Genomic DNA, 15,690 nt, shown 5'->3' with positions numbered 1-15,690 from the left:
TTCGTATGAAAGATGCCTGCTTTCATGTACCAAACATTCACCATTTATGTAAGATTGCTGGAGAACAACAAGCTACCACTCGAGTTCCTTAAAATTTTGGCTCTTGAAGACTTTTGTGGTAGCTGCAGTAGCTGGTATATCAAGAGTTAAGGGTATCTGCCCTCCTGTGCATGAGAGGGGTGTTTTAAGGGCCAGCTCAGAACAGGATCTCTCCCCAATAATAGTACAGTGCTTGTAGCCTCTTCCAGTCTTTGGGCAGAAGTAAGAAGTCTTTCAAATGTGCAAAATCTCTACTCCTCAACTTTGCCCTGGCCAGTCTTTCTGCTGTAGAAGATTTTAGAAAGTGACAGTCCCTCCCAGTTGCTAGATTTGATGTTCAAGGACCTGTGTCACAGTCCTTGCCAGTATGGCTCTACGTTTCAACTCGTCATGTCAAACACAAAGTTTGGGATTTTTTTTTTTGCTTGGGTTTTGTTCATTAAACAATGAGGACTGAGAAAAAGGATTCCACTAAAAGATGGATTATATATTTATTCTTTGTGAAATATTTTTTACCAACAGAGATTACTATTAAATTTTTGAGTAAACAGTATCCACCTGAGAGAGGTAACCAAGCTGGCAGGACTGTGTCCTGCTAACACTCTAATCATCTAATTAGTGTTAATTTATAGCAGTACAGGAGTGATTGACAGGAGGCTTTACAAACAGAGATGTCTGGGTAGTACATGCATCCCATATATGTGAACTATGTGGTGCTGATCTTTGGCATGGGCAGCAGTCCAAAGGAATGGTAGTATGAAGAACCAGATATTGTTGAACTGCTGGACATCCAGTGATGCTACTGCACTGTGCTTTTTTTATCCTTGGAAATGGAACAAATAACGGTTCTCTACAGAGAGGAAGCCCAGTGGAGTTGGTTGGAATTCAGGCACAAAGAATCCAGAAGAATTTTTGCACTGTTGAGGATGAAAGCATAGTAAAATAGTGGGTTTTGAAATAGAGCTCTTTTGGATTAATAAGGGAATCCTTTATGCAAAATATTACTGTAATTGCAGGCTCATATTCTGATTGCCTTATCAGGGGAGATGCATCCTCAATGGCATCTTTGTTTGTCTTACAATGGAAAGAGATAGAAAATAAGCAATTAAAACAGAGTCATTGAAATGCCACAAATCTGAGCATTCAGCTATGCACTTCTAGCTAAGATTGTTGGTTAGTTTTTCTATTAAAAAAAAATTGCTGCTGTCTGTACTTGCTTTGTAGTGTGGCCAGACTACTGACAAGAGATAAATTTTCTCTTTTTGTTTCAACTGTGATCTCCTTTTCTCTCTTCCTGCTTCTCATCCTAACGCAGTCTCTTAAGAATGTGCACATAGAAATGAGAGGTTAATTATCTCTGTTGTGTTCTTGGGATCCTTGTTATTCCAATGAACCTTGTAAAGAAACACTAAAGAATCTGGTACTGCTAATTTCAAAAATAGGTGGACTTTTCTCTCATTGTATATCAGCTGATATTCTGGTAGTGAATAGTGTATTTATCGAGCTTTATGAAAATGAAAAACAAACCCCTTGGTCCCTAGCTTGTGGTCTAAGTGCCACCTAGGCATGGGCAAGTCCATCATTTAATTTATATCTCCCAGGAACAGAAAACCCCCTGGGGAAAATCAGCAGACATCTTTTATACAGTGATAAGGAAATATATTTTCGAAAGGAAATGGCTTGGGTTTATCCTGTAATACCTGCTCATAACAGCAGTCTAGTATTAGTGGAAGATTAACATTATTCAGTCATTTAAATGTCAAATCTCTATGGCAAACCAGCACAGATTTTGTGTTAAATCTCAAAGACTCTTGCTTTCTAGCTGTGTGTGTGTGTGTCTGTGTGTCGCTTAATCTCCCTGGCCAGTACAGAGGATGTTGTGATCTCCTCGTTAAAGACGTCACACTGAGAAGATTGGAGTAGAGGAATAAATAGAACAAGTGTTAGAAAACCAAGCAGCTCATCTTGGTTGAACTAAAATGCACTCCACACGAACTGCCTTCCCCATAGATTTGTTTCTCCTAAGTAAGATTCAGTTCCCATTTTGCAGAGTATCATGCCAGCTCATTTGAGGTTCTTCTAAGTATATTTGCATCCTTTTCTGAAATGTTTTACCTCTCTGTGTAACTCAGTAGCCAATATTTTTTACAAGTTATTCCTTTGGTGGAGATAACAGATAAGGACAATGGCTCCCAGAGAGCAAAGAGGCTCAAAACTTCATTGCTGGTGTTCAGTAGGGAGCTTGAGCACTTCTGGGCTGGCAGTCTGCAGGCCTATCTTGTTGACCTTATCCTGTATTCCTGGCCTGTGCATTGGGGTTGATCTGGGCAGAGGCTGCGAGACCCATCCAGGCTGATTCTGTCTTTCCAGGTGCCAGGGGTACAGTCACAGTGTCACTGCTGACAGGTCTGCTCTTTAACCTGAGTGGAGCAATAGGGCTGTCAGTGTTCAGACACCCTTCACACATAGAGGAGATCCAACAAAACAAATACACATTTCTGCATGGCATTTTGTGAAAGGAAGGATGGCAGCCTGATGTTTAGGAGTTCAACTGCTACAGGAAGATGTCTAAGATTTGAAAGGTTTCCCACTGAAATGTTAAATTGTCTGTGATAACAGATGGCAAAAAAAAGAATTAAGAGAAAAATGAGTCCTTGCCCATTCTCAGCTGGATCTGGTGAGGCTGGAACTACTGGAAACTTTTTCAAGCAAATTAAGGTAGGAAAAGCTTATTGCTGGAACTTACTGTTTTTTTCAGAAGTTTTTTATTCCAGGACTGTGCATAGACTTTGTCCTGCTCTGATCCCAAAAGATTCTGAAAGAATATAATAAAAAAAGGGAAACAAGGCAAGATGCAACAGGGTGAACATTTCCACACAGTGACTACCTGCTTCCAGTCCAACTCTGGGAAGCTTGAATGGATATGGAAACAACTAATCCCAAAGTATAGTTCATTACAATACAGCATAAGGGAATATCTCAGTGTTATGAGTCCGTTTGTGGACCCTTGTAATAGAGCTGATCTGGTGGCATTCAGTTTGGAAGCACCACTCTGCCTAGCACAGAGAGTTTACTTGTAGTGTTTTAACCAGACAGCTTCAAGACTTGGCAATTTCTGTAAAATTTCATGACTTGACCCCTGACACCCTGTGTTCAAGGAATCTGAATCTGAGGGGGCCAATGGAGTGAGGTGGTACCAGGCTGTTTGTACTTACTTCAGCAAAATATGTTTATATTAGTTCATCTCTTAGGAGTCCTTTAGACTGTCATCTCTGAATGTCATTCTGTGCAAAATGGATGGTCCCTTTGTACAAATGGAGCTTGCCTGTCCCTGCCAGCAGTGAACAGCCGTAGCATTTGTCCCAAGACTTTGTCCTTTCAGATTTACTGCTGACTGCCTTTTGCAAAATTATTGCTGCAGTTCCCAGAGCTGGCAATTTTGAGGACGGTTTGAACACATGAAATGTATTCTGTGTTCCCACTCACTCACTGGGCTCCCCTTCACACCCAGTGAAATGCTGTGGAAGGAAAACGTGTATTTAGAGGATGTTAGAAACCTTGTGTCAGGGGCATCACTAATTTTTCAAGATTTTTTAACTAAGGTGGCTACTTGCTTTAAATCGGCGAAGAAACAACCTGTGTTATTAAGTGTGACCCATACATGGACTTCATTGAAGCACTTTGAGCTCAAAATATACTTGAGTGTCCAGACTTGAAGAGGGAATGAAGCATTTTCACAGGAACTCTGGTTGAATTAGTATGAACCAAGACAGGAACAAATGTGGTATTTTCCCCCATGACTTTCCTATTTTATAGTTTTGGTGTTTTTATGTTGTCTTAAAGAAAAAGAATATTATTGATAAGTTTCAGAGGTTTAAACATTTTTCTAGCTTAGAACCATTTTGCTTCTATTGTCAGAGCTAATACAGCCATTTTGCTGTCCTGCTTTAAAACACCATTTTAGACACTAAAAAGTCCTTCTAATTCTGCAAGCAGTCCTCATTATTTCCTTCCTGCTCCCCACTTCCACTAGTAATGCTTGGCAGTGATTCAGAATCACCCTGCTTTTGAGACAAGGTGACTGAGAAACCACCAAAAGCAAGAGAAACACAGAGTGAAGGGAACCACTGGCACCCACCCCACAGCATGATTGCAGCAATCTGTGCTTCTGCAGTCACTCCAAGATACAGTAAGAGTTTCCATCAGCCAGGGAGCACAGTTCCTGGCTGCTTAAAGGGAGAGGCAGTTTGTCTGTTGAAGCACAAGTCTTGAAGCCAAACACCTCCTGAGACGTCTTTCCTTTTCTCTTACTGATTCATTGTGTGGCTGTGGGCAAGTCTTCGTGCTTATTTCGCAGTGTCTGCAATGGGCAGTTATTAAAAAGCTACTTTGAGAACACGGTTTGAAGTTTTTGAAGCACAGTGTAATGCTAGGAATGGTTTAAGATATTAATCACTGAGCTGTAGTGTATTGCTTATTCAGTGGGACATCCTGTCTCTAGTTAATTGATGGGTTTGCCTCCTGTCTGGGGTAGCCCAAGGCAGATGACAGTGACAGTGTGAAGCTGTGCAAACGGGTAGCACAGTTCATGCAAAAGCCAAATCTCTCATCAATTTCCAATCTGCAGATCTGTGCTTAGAAGTACATGATATACTTCTTATAAATTACATATTATTCTAAAATACATTGAACTGATAAATCAGTGGATTATCAGAAGTAGTCTTTGGAGCTCAGTAGGCTGGTGTGCTAGAGAGCTCTGTGAGGAGAGACGTGAAGTGAAGGAGAGAAAAAAGAAATTAAACATTAATGGGGAAAAAAGCACATAGTCACAAGATAAGCAGTGGCAGTTGGAAGTCATTGAGGCTTTTTGTGTTGTCAGTTGCTTATTTTACCAGGGGGACACTTTCAGCCCGAAATATTGCTTGGAGTTCAGAGGATGGATAAACGGAACAGCGGGGGGACCTGCTGATGCTCAGCTTTGCCATTCTCAATAAACATCACTTTGCTCAATAGAGAAATTATTGCAGAGGCCTTCGAGGAACAAAGGCATCGACTGGCCCCAAGCAGTGCTGATAAAACTGCCTCTTTAGAGCCTTTTAGGTTTGCTTTTTCTCCACTTTTCACACAAGGCTACAGGTCATTCAAGTGAAACTATATGAAAATGCCATCTAAGCAGCCATGTTTATCCCATTTAAAAATTTGATCAAAGAAGTCTTTGTTCCTCTGCTCAGGTCTGTGCCCTGTCAGTATGGGGAAGTGTGAGGATCCTTTTAGACATGTAAAAAAAAATCCAATCCTCCAGTGTTGCAAAAATGACATGAGATGAAGCCAAGCTTTCTTTTATAAGCAAGCCAATATAATGCATATTTTAAAACAACTGAATAATTGTATAAAATAAAGAGGCATATCAAGGTTTAAAATACCTAATTCCATTAAAACTAATTTTGTGACATGACTGTTGTGACATCCTGCATTTCAACTCTGTTAAAGAACAATAGGCCATAACAAATTACAGGGAGGTAAATTCCTCTGAGGGTTTCTGGTTGCAGCCTTATCTATGAAAATGAAGTTATTCACCAGAACCCCTAGATTATTTCCATGAAAATCCCTCTAGTTCACTTTTTGCTGAGAACCTTGAAATTTTACCATAGTAGTTCATCTGTGATTAAATGATTGAATGTTCCAAAGTAGTTAAGACAAAATTGTTTCAATCGCTGAATCACTTTCAGCATTCACTTGCAGAGAGGAAAATTGATGTGCTAAAATTAAAAAGTGGACAAACTTATTCCAAATTGGTTTGGGGGTTAAAGAATTTAACTTAATTTTAAGCATTCTGGATGTGGCTCCTCAAGCTGTCCTGTAACCTGTCTCACCTTTTGATACAGATGAGGCATCTTCTATAAGGAGGTTACAGTGGGTTATGTTTCAATTGTATTTTCAGTTTCCCTTGTATATGTGCTGTGTCTATTAGCTTTCTCCTTAGTTAGATTTAGTTTTGTTCTTTCCACTGAGCTACAGGCAACCCACTTTAAAATTGTGTTCTGATAAAGCCCTATGGATTTTAAAGGTCACGTTCTTTTCCTGGATGAATACATCATTCCCATTGATTCACCTGCTGTTACTGCAGACTCAGAGTATTACTGATGACATTAATTATGTTAATATTCAAAGGGCTCTTAGCACGAGCTCAGGCTTTTCTAACATGCTAATTTTTGAGATCCATTTAAAAATGCTGGGGAGACGGGGAGGAGTTGGCTGTTATTGCTTTGGAAAAGAATATCATTTTCTCTGTGCAATTCACGGTTCTGAGATGGTCCTGCAAGCAATGATGAGTTTTTCTAAGTTATTGATTGTTTTACTACCTAGGTTGTAAACCAATCTCCAGATGCAATCTTATGTTGTTTTTCCTGCTAAGGCATTGGTATAAAGGAATTCTGTCAAGGCTATTCAGAGAAGCCAAAGAAAAGCCTAAAAAACACAGGCAGCAGAAAGCAGCATAAAACCACTACATTGCTTCAGCTTGCTTTCATTTGGCACTATTTGGCACAAAATGGTTCTAGAAACCATTTTAACATCTATTTCTAGAGGAAACAAAGCATTTTCTAATGGTAGCAAACAAAGCACTTCCACAGATCTGGCACGGATCAGTTTGCTCCCCCTGACAGGAACCCATCCCCTAAGCCAGTGATTTGTGTGTAGATTTGATTTGGAGCTTATTCCCACTTTAATGTTGTATTCATTGTACCACAAATGCATTTTGGGATTTACTTTAAATTTTGTTGTTAGGGATCTCAAATCTTAGGGTTTGTGGGGGGTTTTTTTAGAGCTTAGAAGTGGTTAGTCTTTTGGGGTTGAGCTTAGTTCCCAGAGAAGTGCCTGGCATGTGCTCTGGAAGCCTTGTCCTGTGGCCTTTGCTGGATGTCAGGGTAACAGGGCAATTTCCTCATCTGCTGCAGGCAGGAGCTGTTCAGGAGTGTCACATGTTGCTTTTGTCTGAAGAAATCAAAGGTTACTTGCAAATGCCTAAATTGGTTCCTAATACTCAGCAGTGACAAAAATTGCTGGAATTTCTAAGAGTTAAGCTTTTACAACACTAGACTCATCTGGACAGAGATATAAGCCTTGAAGCAATAGTGTCTACATCCCTTGTTCAACTGTTTGCAAACTACTGTAATTTATTCTTTTTTTACCTTTTCCCCTCCTGATGACCCTTAGCTTCATCTACAGTTACGGACATTAGGTCTGTAACTCCTTCCTTCAAAATGTACATCCATTTGTTTCTTGCTCCTTTCATTTGAGGAAAAGAGGAGAAGTTGGTGAAATGGAAGCCTGGCTTAGTTTGCAGTATTGCAAAACACATTCTCCCACCCTGCCTGCCCATGCCAGACACTTCTTCCAGATTCTAGGAGCTCTCCATCTTTATTGATTTTTACAAAAAGTACCTGCTTTTGTTAAGACTACTATAGCTGTCACCAAGTCTGGTTTAAATATGTAAGATTTTGAGATATTTTGCTCTGAATATTTACAGACAGTTAACTGACAACAGTGAAAATTAAATGTAAACTAACTTAAAGCAAACTCTGTGCCTTATTTTGTTACCTGATGCTATAGAATAGTGTATTAACTGTTCATTTTGATGAAAATAGTGAATAGCATCATTTTCTATTACAGTTAAGGTAAGATTGACATGGTATGCAGTAACTTGTTGACTGTCTTTCCAAATATGGGCCAAGAGCAGCCTTATCCAGGACTGTCTGATGGATGTCAGCTGAAAATGTGTTGTGGTGATACCAGATCTTTGTAGACAGATCTGCACACAAAGGTGTAAGGCAGAAAGTATAAAGGGAAGTTCGAAGTATACAAGTGTATGATATTGTGTTGATCTTTTTGCTGTGATGCTGTAGCTGTTAAATATATCCTTCTGATTACATAATTTGCTGTGAAATGACTTTGTTGGTTGCTGAGGATTTTTGCTGCATTTTGTCATGTGGTTTGCATTAATCTGTGGATCTCCCTGGCTTCTGTTGCACAGCAATTTGTTCTGCGCAGGAGACTTTAAAAGCAGGCTCTTTTGCAGCAAGTACAGGAGTGTCAGGAGTGCTTTGAAGGGATAATTGGCTTCCTTCCATTTGAGGATTTAATAGAGCACCTTTCCAGTCCCCAGCACCTCCCATCATTTGGAGAAGCACAGTAACCCATATCTTGTGCATCACTCCAGGAAAGCTGGTTTATAATAGAGGAGTTTTTTAAAAGCCCTGCTTTTGTAAGAGCTGTCATAGCATGTTTTCTGTCTAATCTGGAACTCAAGAGAGTGTGCTGCTGTCTGAAAGCAGGGAAAGTTGACAGTGCTATACCCAAAGGCTCCAGTAATGTTTGAGGAATGGCTTCCAGTTGGAGTGTTTGCTTTGGTATTTCTGTTACTACACAGAATGAATGGATGCTCATTCAGTAGATAGGATTTTGCACTGAATTTTGTGCTTAGGCTGGGAGGACAGTTTCCTTTTCTCTTAACACACTGCCAGCATGTGTGCTTGTGGTTTATTAAACACCAAACAGCAGCATTTCTCTTGAGTGTGAACAGAGTGAATTCAAGAGCCTGATCAAGCAAAATGTCTGTGCATATGCTTAAATTTAAGCACACAATTAGGAGTTCTGTGGAAGAGGGATTTGGGAGTTGTAATAAAAAGTGAGATTAGAGATTGGAAAGATTAGAGGATGAATGGCATGAGTGGAGGAGAAGCATAAGGCCATTTGGGTGGTCTACTTAGTAATCCTGTAGTTTGGTAGTTATTTTGGGTAATTTATGTTGGTCCTTACTCCTCAGACTGGATTTAAACAACTGAGATGCAAATATTCCTTTGGGAAAATATGTCTGATATAAATATGACCCCTGAAGGTTGCTCTTTACTTACCTGCTCACCCATGTCATGACCACCCGGTTGTGTCTGCTTTTCATGACCGGCAGTGTAAAATCAGGACTGAGAGTTGATCAGTCCAGCTCAGAGGCTTTTTTGGGTCTTCAACAGAGATGTAAGTCTGAATTGGTCAGGGCTTTCAGCTCCACTTTCTTTCTGTCATTTGTCCCATAGGACAAGTCTCTTAATGTTGCATTTCATTTGGGGGAAAAAAAAAAGCTGGCAAAGATCATGAAAGACCTTCTTTCTGGGAGGAGTTATGAACATTAGGCTTCCTTTTATTATGAATGAGAAGAGTGCAGCAGTTCCTAAGGTTTTAGAACGGTATAGACAGCAAGGAATAAAATGAAACATGGATCATTTTAACGAAAGAAATGACACCTACTGTTTGCTGCAGTCTGAGATATTCAAGAAGTGCTAAACATTACACCATATCAGTAACAGTCAAGGATATTGAGGCAAAACTTCTTTTAACTTTATACTACTTCAGTGATGACTTTTGTTTGTACTCTTTCTTCCTTCAAGGTTATTCTTAATTACAAGTGTGGTAATACAAGGGAATCTTTTGCAATGCTAAAGCACTAAAAGATAAGGATGTACATTTTGATTTGTTTGAACAAAGTGATCTCTGTGACAGATACAAAAAAGAAAGAATTTCTGTTCTGACATCAGAGGTATTCAAGACAGCAAAATTTAGATTTAGAAATGCACAAACCATTTCCCTTCATCAGGCTAAGCAAAGTAGGTCTGTGAGGAAGCTAATTCATGTCGTGTATATAAAGCAAGTCGAATTCCAGCTACTACAAAGCTTTTATGTAAGACTTTGCTGACCCAATAGGTGGTGGAATATAAATAGATCAACAGAACACCCTTCCTTCTGCTGTTCTGCCTAATCCTTTCTTGCCTTCAGGATTGAAGAGCATTTGATCTATTGAGTCTTAAATCAGACATTGTTTCCAAAATAACCACCAAAACCACCAAAATCCAGGTGAATGAAAATTTAACAGTGTAAGAGTGTTCTTGTGACTGAGAGTGATAAACTGAATTAGAAGTACTCTATTGTCCTTCCTTTCCCCCCACATATACTAACAAAGCTGTAACTGCCTGGCTTTCTACTTGCTCTTCTTAGCTACGCCTGCCAGGTGGCTTGACATGAGCCTCTTCAAAAAGAGTAATTGTATTAAACCAATATTAATTTACTTTCTCCTTTTCAACAATGCTTAAAATGCCCTCTTCATCCTGCCTGCAGACCTCCAGTGCTGCTCAGGAATGGAGCACTCTTTATTTTTAGTAACAATATCTCTCATGCTGAGGTGGAAGAATCTTAAACCAATTAAACACATTAGAAGATAACAGTGTGTGTGGGTTTGGTTCAAGATCTCCATTTTCCTCACTCGGGGGTATGTCCTAGTAGCAGCCTTTCTATCCAAGATGACAGAAATAGTGTGATAAGCTGCTAACTAGGTAAGCAGTACAGCTGCTGCTTTGTCAGGTATTCCCTTGTCAAGAAATCACTTGTGGTGGGTTCTGCCTCTTTTTAATCCCATTACAGTTAAGTTTTATAAATTATCTCAGTTTTGACTTAGGATTTTTTTCAGATACCTGTGTCTTTTTAAACATAGATTTTTTTTTTTTTAAAGAATTAACCTCTTGTACATGAAGTGGTTTTTTCCAATAGAAGAAGATTGTGTGTGTGTACTTTTAACACCTAATGATTTGTTCTTCCCTTTTAATAAAGCTCAGTTACTGGGAAAAAAACTTGTTAACTGGCTCGAGTATTCTGATCCTTTAAAATATGCCTGGGTCCACATGTTTCAGTTTTGTGTATACACTCTGATTAGCAGGTTGATTTCATTTTTTTCATTTGCAGAAGTTGGAAAAGCACGTCCTGAACCATCACATGCACCTGACAAGGCCAGAAAGCCTTTGGCTGACACCAAACCTGTATTCATTTGATGTGGAATTTACACAGGTTGGCCCTATTCAGATTGTTTCAATACAAGATATTTTCTAGGAACTGTGGCATGCATTGCTGCATGCATAAGGCAGGCTTTCATCAGGAGGGTATAGCCTTGAGCTTTTTATTTACTCTTCATCTTTAATTTGACAGAATACAAAGCATGGGGCAGGCTGTCCTGCATGGATTTACTTTTTACAGTGGAACATCAATACAAAATAAAGCCAGAAAGCACTTTATGGAAGTCTAGCACCCGAAATGTTAACATGTCTAGCATTGTTCAGTATGGCAATGTAAGTTGTATCACCTTTCTTGGTCTGGATTGAGAGTCAAATCCTGATAGGGAGAAGTGACAGAGGTCAGCAGTCTACAGTAGTGTTTTCTCTCTCCAGAAATAGTAGGTCACTAACACTTTATAACTGTGGATTTCAAGTAAGGATAATAATTAAGCTGTCAGGCTACTTCTCTCTCAAGGGCACTCCTAATATAATACTTTTGAAAATGGTAAATGTGATTGCAGGGTGCTCCAAAAATTGATAAGGGAAGAGGGACAGGAAGGCAAGGCAATTTATGTCAAGGAAAAAGGAATAGTCCATTAGTTAGAGTACTGATAGAGCAATTGGGAGGCTGGATCAGTTCCTGTGCAGAGCTGGGTTTGCTGTTCTGGTTAGTGCTTCATCTCCAGCTCAGAGGAACTTGTCTGCTGCCCAGTTTGGCACTACACGGCCAATGGCCAAACCTGTGAGCTCATAACTCCCACTGGTATTGATAGTGAACAAATTCAAGTATATACTTGTGAAGATCATTTTTTAGAGGTAGCTGTTTTTGATACTCAAGTGCCCAATTTGCTAAATTACTGTACAGCTAATAGTGAAGAGTGTTTGCATCACGGAGTGTCGTGAAGATAAACGAGTTTGTCAGTGAGATGCTCACATTGTCTCATTTGTTATTTTCCCCTCGTACATGGCATTTGATAGATGGCACACTGCTTTCTATGCAAATAGTTTCACCCTGGCTAGTTTGTATGTTTGTCCACAGGAAGATGTATGGGAAAATGGTGGATTTTTTTGGACATTTTAAATTATGGTTGGGGCAGTTCCATCCTGCAGGTTGTGTTGGCTGAGGACTTTGGGTTTTCCAGCCAGCATCATGTGAAGTGTCCGGCCCTGCTGCAGGTTCTTCTTGCCATTCTGCTACTCATTTTCTCTCTCTGACTTGGGTTGCTAGCTGGGGAGAGAGCTCCACTTTCCAGCTTTCTGCCAGGATGTGTCCTCTCCCCCTTTCATTTTTGCCTTAATCCCAGAAAAAGTGTTATGTGTTTTAGAACAGGCCTAGAAGGACATGAGCAGGCTGCCCCACGCTCCCTCTTCCCATGCTCCAAGTTGTTGCTAAGTTGTGTGTAAACAGACCCTGTGCACACATTCCCTCCTGTCCTTTCAGTGGGACGTGGAAAGTCTGGCCAGCCCTCAGGAAGGGAAAGAATCTTCACATCTGTGTGAAGTGACCATTTTCCCTTCCTTCCTCCGCACATGTAATTTTAAAACAAATATTGCCCTGTAATGCAAAATTTGCTAAAGCATCTGTTTCTTCCCAGGAGCTCTGGAAAAATGTGATCAATGTGACGAGTTTGTCTGCCTGGAAACTGTGTGTGTTAGAGGATGAGTTTAGCATGCAAATTTCTGACAGCTCCTATTTATACCCACGTCAAGGTCCATATTGTCCCTCTGCTGCTTCTCTGCCTCCCCACTCAGTCCCTTGAGCAGTTGGTCCAGGAAGTACTGAGTACGAGGGGTGTGCTGCCATAAACCAGCCCAAGGGAACTCCTGGAAAGGCGCTGGTTTGTGTGGGCTCATCTCAGAGATCCTACTCCGGTCAGTCTCTGGTGTTTACACTGGTGAATCCCCGGAGCCTCCCTGGTGAGCTGTGGAGCAGGAGGGCAGGAGGCTTAAGGATGGGTCTGTCCCCATTCAGGATGGCATCAGGCAGGCATGCAGGATCCTTGTTCTGAGGTGTTGATGTCTGATTTATCCTATGGGGAAGACTTTTCAAAAGCGTGCTTAAGATCATTGTTAATTGTCCCTTTGGAAATACGAGAGTATTTCCTACTTGCCTGTAACTTTAATGACTAACTCACTGATTTGGGATTTTTGACAGCTGGCACAGCCTCACTTGCTGAGAGTGAAAAGAGAAGGTCTCTCTCTGCTTAGCTCTCAGCAGCTGAAGAATTCCCATGAGTGGCAGTTACAAGGTCAATGGCAATAGAACAACCTGTGATATTAATATTTTGTAGGCTAAGAAAACGAGCTTGATTGGATGTTACTCTTTTTATAACGTTTTGTAGGAAGCACTCCTTTTTCTAGCATTTTTCAAATGCTGGAGAACAACAATTGTTTGTGTAGAATTATCTGTTATTGTTAGCAATGCTCTTGCTTCTCTGCAGCTCAGTGGCACTGCCTTTATCCTCTAGAAGCAACGGAAAATGATAAATGAGATTAACAAGCTTCAGTCTGAAGTGAAAACTAAATCTGTGGCTATACAACTCTTGTTGAATTCATTCTGGTCAGGGGTTGGTTTGTTCATTCGTTTTCTAGGAAAAAGCATCTCTTTTCCTTGGCCTCCTGGGAATCGGAAAATGAGATTGAAACTCAGCTGGAGTAGCCTATTTCAGAGCTTAGCCAAGAATACTGCACGCAGCATTTAGGGGTGTAGATGGCTTGTTTTCCTTATTTGCTTCCCAATCAGAAATTGGATGAACCTTCGGGATGCAGAAACAGGGAAAATCCTCTGGCAAGGAACAGAAGATCTGTCTGTACCTGGAGTGGAGCATGAAGGTACTGTGTGACTTTACTGTGCATCTTGGGGCTGGGTGGTGCTGCATTTCTGGGTCACCTGAGGTACAAACATACCCCTACTCTGAAGGACAGATGTCATCTTTGGGCCAGTCATATCACCTCACTGTGTCTCAGATTTTCCTCACATATTAAAAAGGAACCCTCATCTCCATCAGAGGAGCCTGGGGAATTAATTAAAACATACTCTGGCCTGAGATTAATGCCCATTGTACAAGGAATTGTTTAGACCTTATCTGGTGTGCAGTTCACTCATCCATCTAGAAGATGGATGACTGCAACCTGTAACAGATGCAGAGGAGAGCTATTAGGAGAAGCCACTGAAAAGATTATGGATGGGAGGATAGTCTTCCTTTGGAGAACAGAGGAAAGAAGCCATTCTTGTATGGCTTAGCAAGAAAAGAAAGCTGAGGTGGATAGGTTATGTTCAATAAATAGGCTGAGAAAGGCGAGAGGCATCCAGCAAAGGGGGATAATCTGACTGTGAGTTAAAAGAAGGTGTGAGGAAATGCAGTTCTGGTACAGTCCTGCAACAGAACCAATGAGGGCAGTCAGAATAATTGTTTTAAAATTAAGGCCATGTGTGTCTTAAAGTCATTATATAGTACTTTTGTGTGTGTGTATGTTTTGTGGCTATTCAGGACAAATCACAGGCTAAACATAGCAAACAGAACCAAATATATAGCAGAGTGAATAAAATGTATTTCCTTTAAACAGAACTTCTATTTGCTTTTTAAGTACGACTTCTATTTGATTTAAGTACAGATTTCTTTATAAAATGAACTCTTAAGTTTCAAATCATGATACTGTATTACTGCCTTGACTTACTATTACCACTTAGATGAAATAAAAACAATATTAATGTGGTATTGGATTGCTGCCGAAGCCTTAACATTAAGCTGCCTTAAGTAGTGAAAATCACTGCCTGAGCACCTGAAACTGGAATTAATCATCTAAACCAGCTTTTGACAGCAGGAGCTTTTCCCGTCAACTCAATTCAGTGACAGGGCATTCAAAACTGGGAGGCAATTTGGGAGATGCAAATCTGTGAAGTTTAGTTTCTTCCAATATGCAAGCAGATCTTGGAGTAAGCTGCTGAGGTGTAGCACTTACAGAATCCCGTGTTGTTCCCAGTCACCAGAGCCAGCTTTCATTCGTGAAATACAAATAGTCCTTTCATGGTTTAAGCAAAGTTGTAGTCTGAAATGTAAAATCAGTTTGGCTAAGATAGCTTGCTTTCTCATGTCTCAATATTTAAGGTAGCTTTATTAAACTATATGGAAACATAATGATATGGATATTTTAATTGAATTGCAGTTTCTAAGTAAGTACAGTTGGACCCAAAATGACTTGCTTGATAAATAAGAAATGTATCATTTCTAATCTAATCAGCATAAAGCATCTGACTAAATGTATGTTAACTATGTAAGTGCTTAAATAAATGTGCACGTGTAGAATATCCTCAAGTTAACAAAAAGCAGTAGTAAATTTAGGATTAAGTCTATGCTTACCTGTATTCCAGCATGTCTTAAAATGGACCTAACTGATGAGAATCAAACTTCTTTCTTTCCTGTCTTTTTAATAGAAAAAAGGAGAAATAAAAGTAAAATGAGTTTTAAGTAAATAATTTCAGTTAAAATTTTCTGCTTAATGGTATAAATATAAATTAAAATCTCTTAAATAAGTTATTTAAAGACTACACAGTGCTACTTGTATTCAAAGTAATCCTTTATTTTGTAGTTTTACAATATTAAAGCAGACACACTCAGCAATCTGTCTTGGGGATGAAAGAAATGTAATTACTAAATTGCAGAATAGTTTTAATGAGCCATTTTACACTTAACTGCAGAAGGACATTTATCATAACAGACTGTAGTCTGTACTTGTGAGTAAAGGATGGTGCCATGCAGATTTCTATGCTGAAAAAAAA

General features: G+C 39.8%; 1 protein-coding gene across 1 annotated transcript in view; it reads left to right on the top strand.

The window, feature by feature from the left end:
* PDE6D (phosphodiesterase 6D) overlaps window positions 1-15,690 on the top strand; it is a 33,904-nt gene that overhangs the window by 12,970 nt on the left and 5,244 nt on the right. The window contains exon 2 of the mRNA XM_027751092.2: window positions 13,654-13,742. Within this exon, the coding sequence (XP_027606893.1) occupies window positions 13,654-13,742 (89 nt within the window). The remainder of the gene's footprint in view (window positions 1-13,653; window positions 13,743-15,690) is intronic.

The sequence above is a fragment of the Pipra filicauda genome, unplaced genomic scaffold (assembly GCF_003945595.2).
Source record: "Pipra filicauda isolate LSUMZ 115617 unplaced genomic scaffold, ASM394559v2 scaffold98_size3848907_pilon, whole genome shotgun sequence".
NCBI classification, from domain to species: Eukaryota; Metazoa; Chordata; class Aves; order Passeriformes; family Pipridae; genus Pipra; species Pipra filicauda.
Note: the sequence above shows the minus strand (reverse complement) of the source record. Positions and strands in the feature narration are given on the sequence as shown.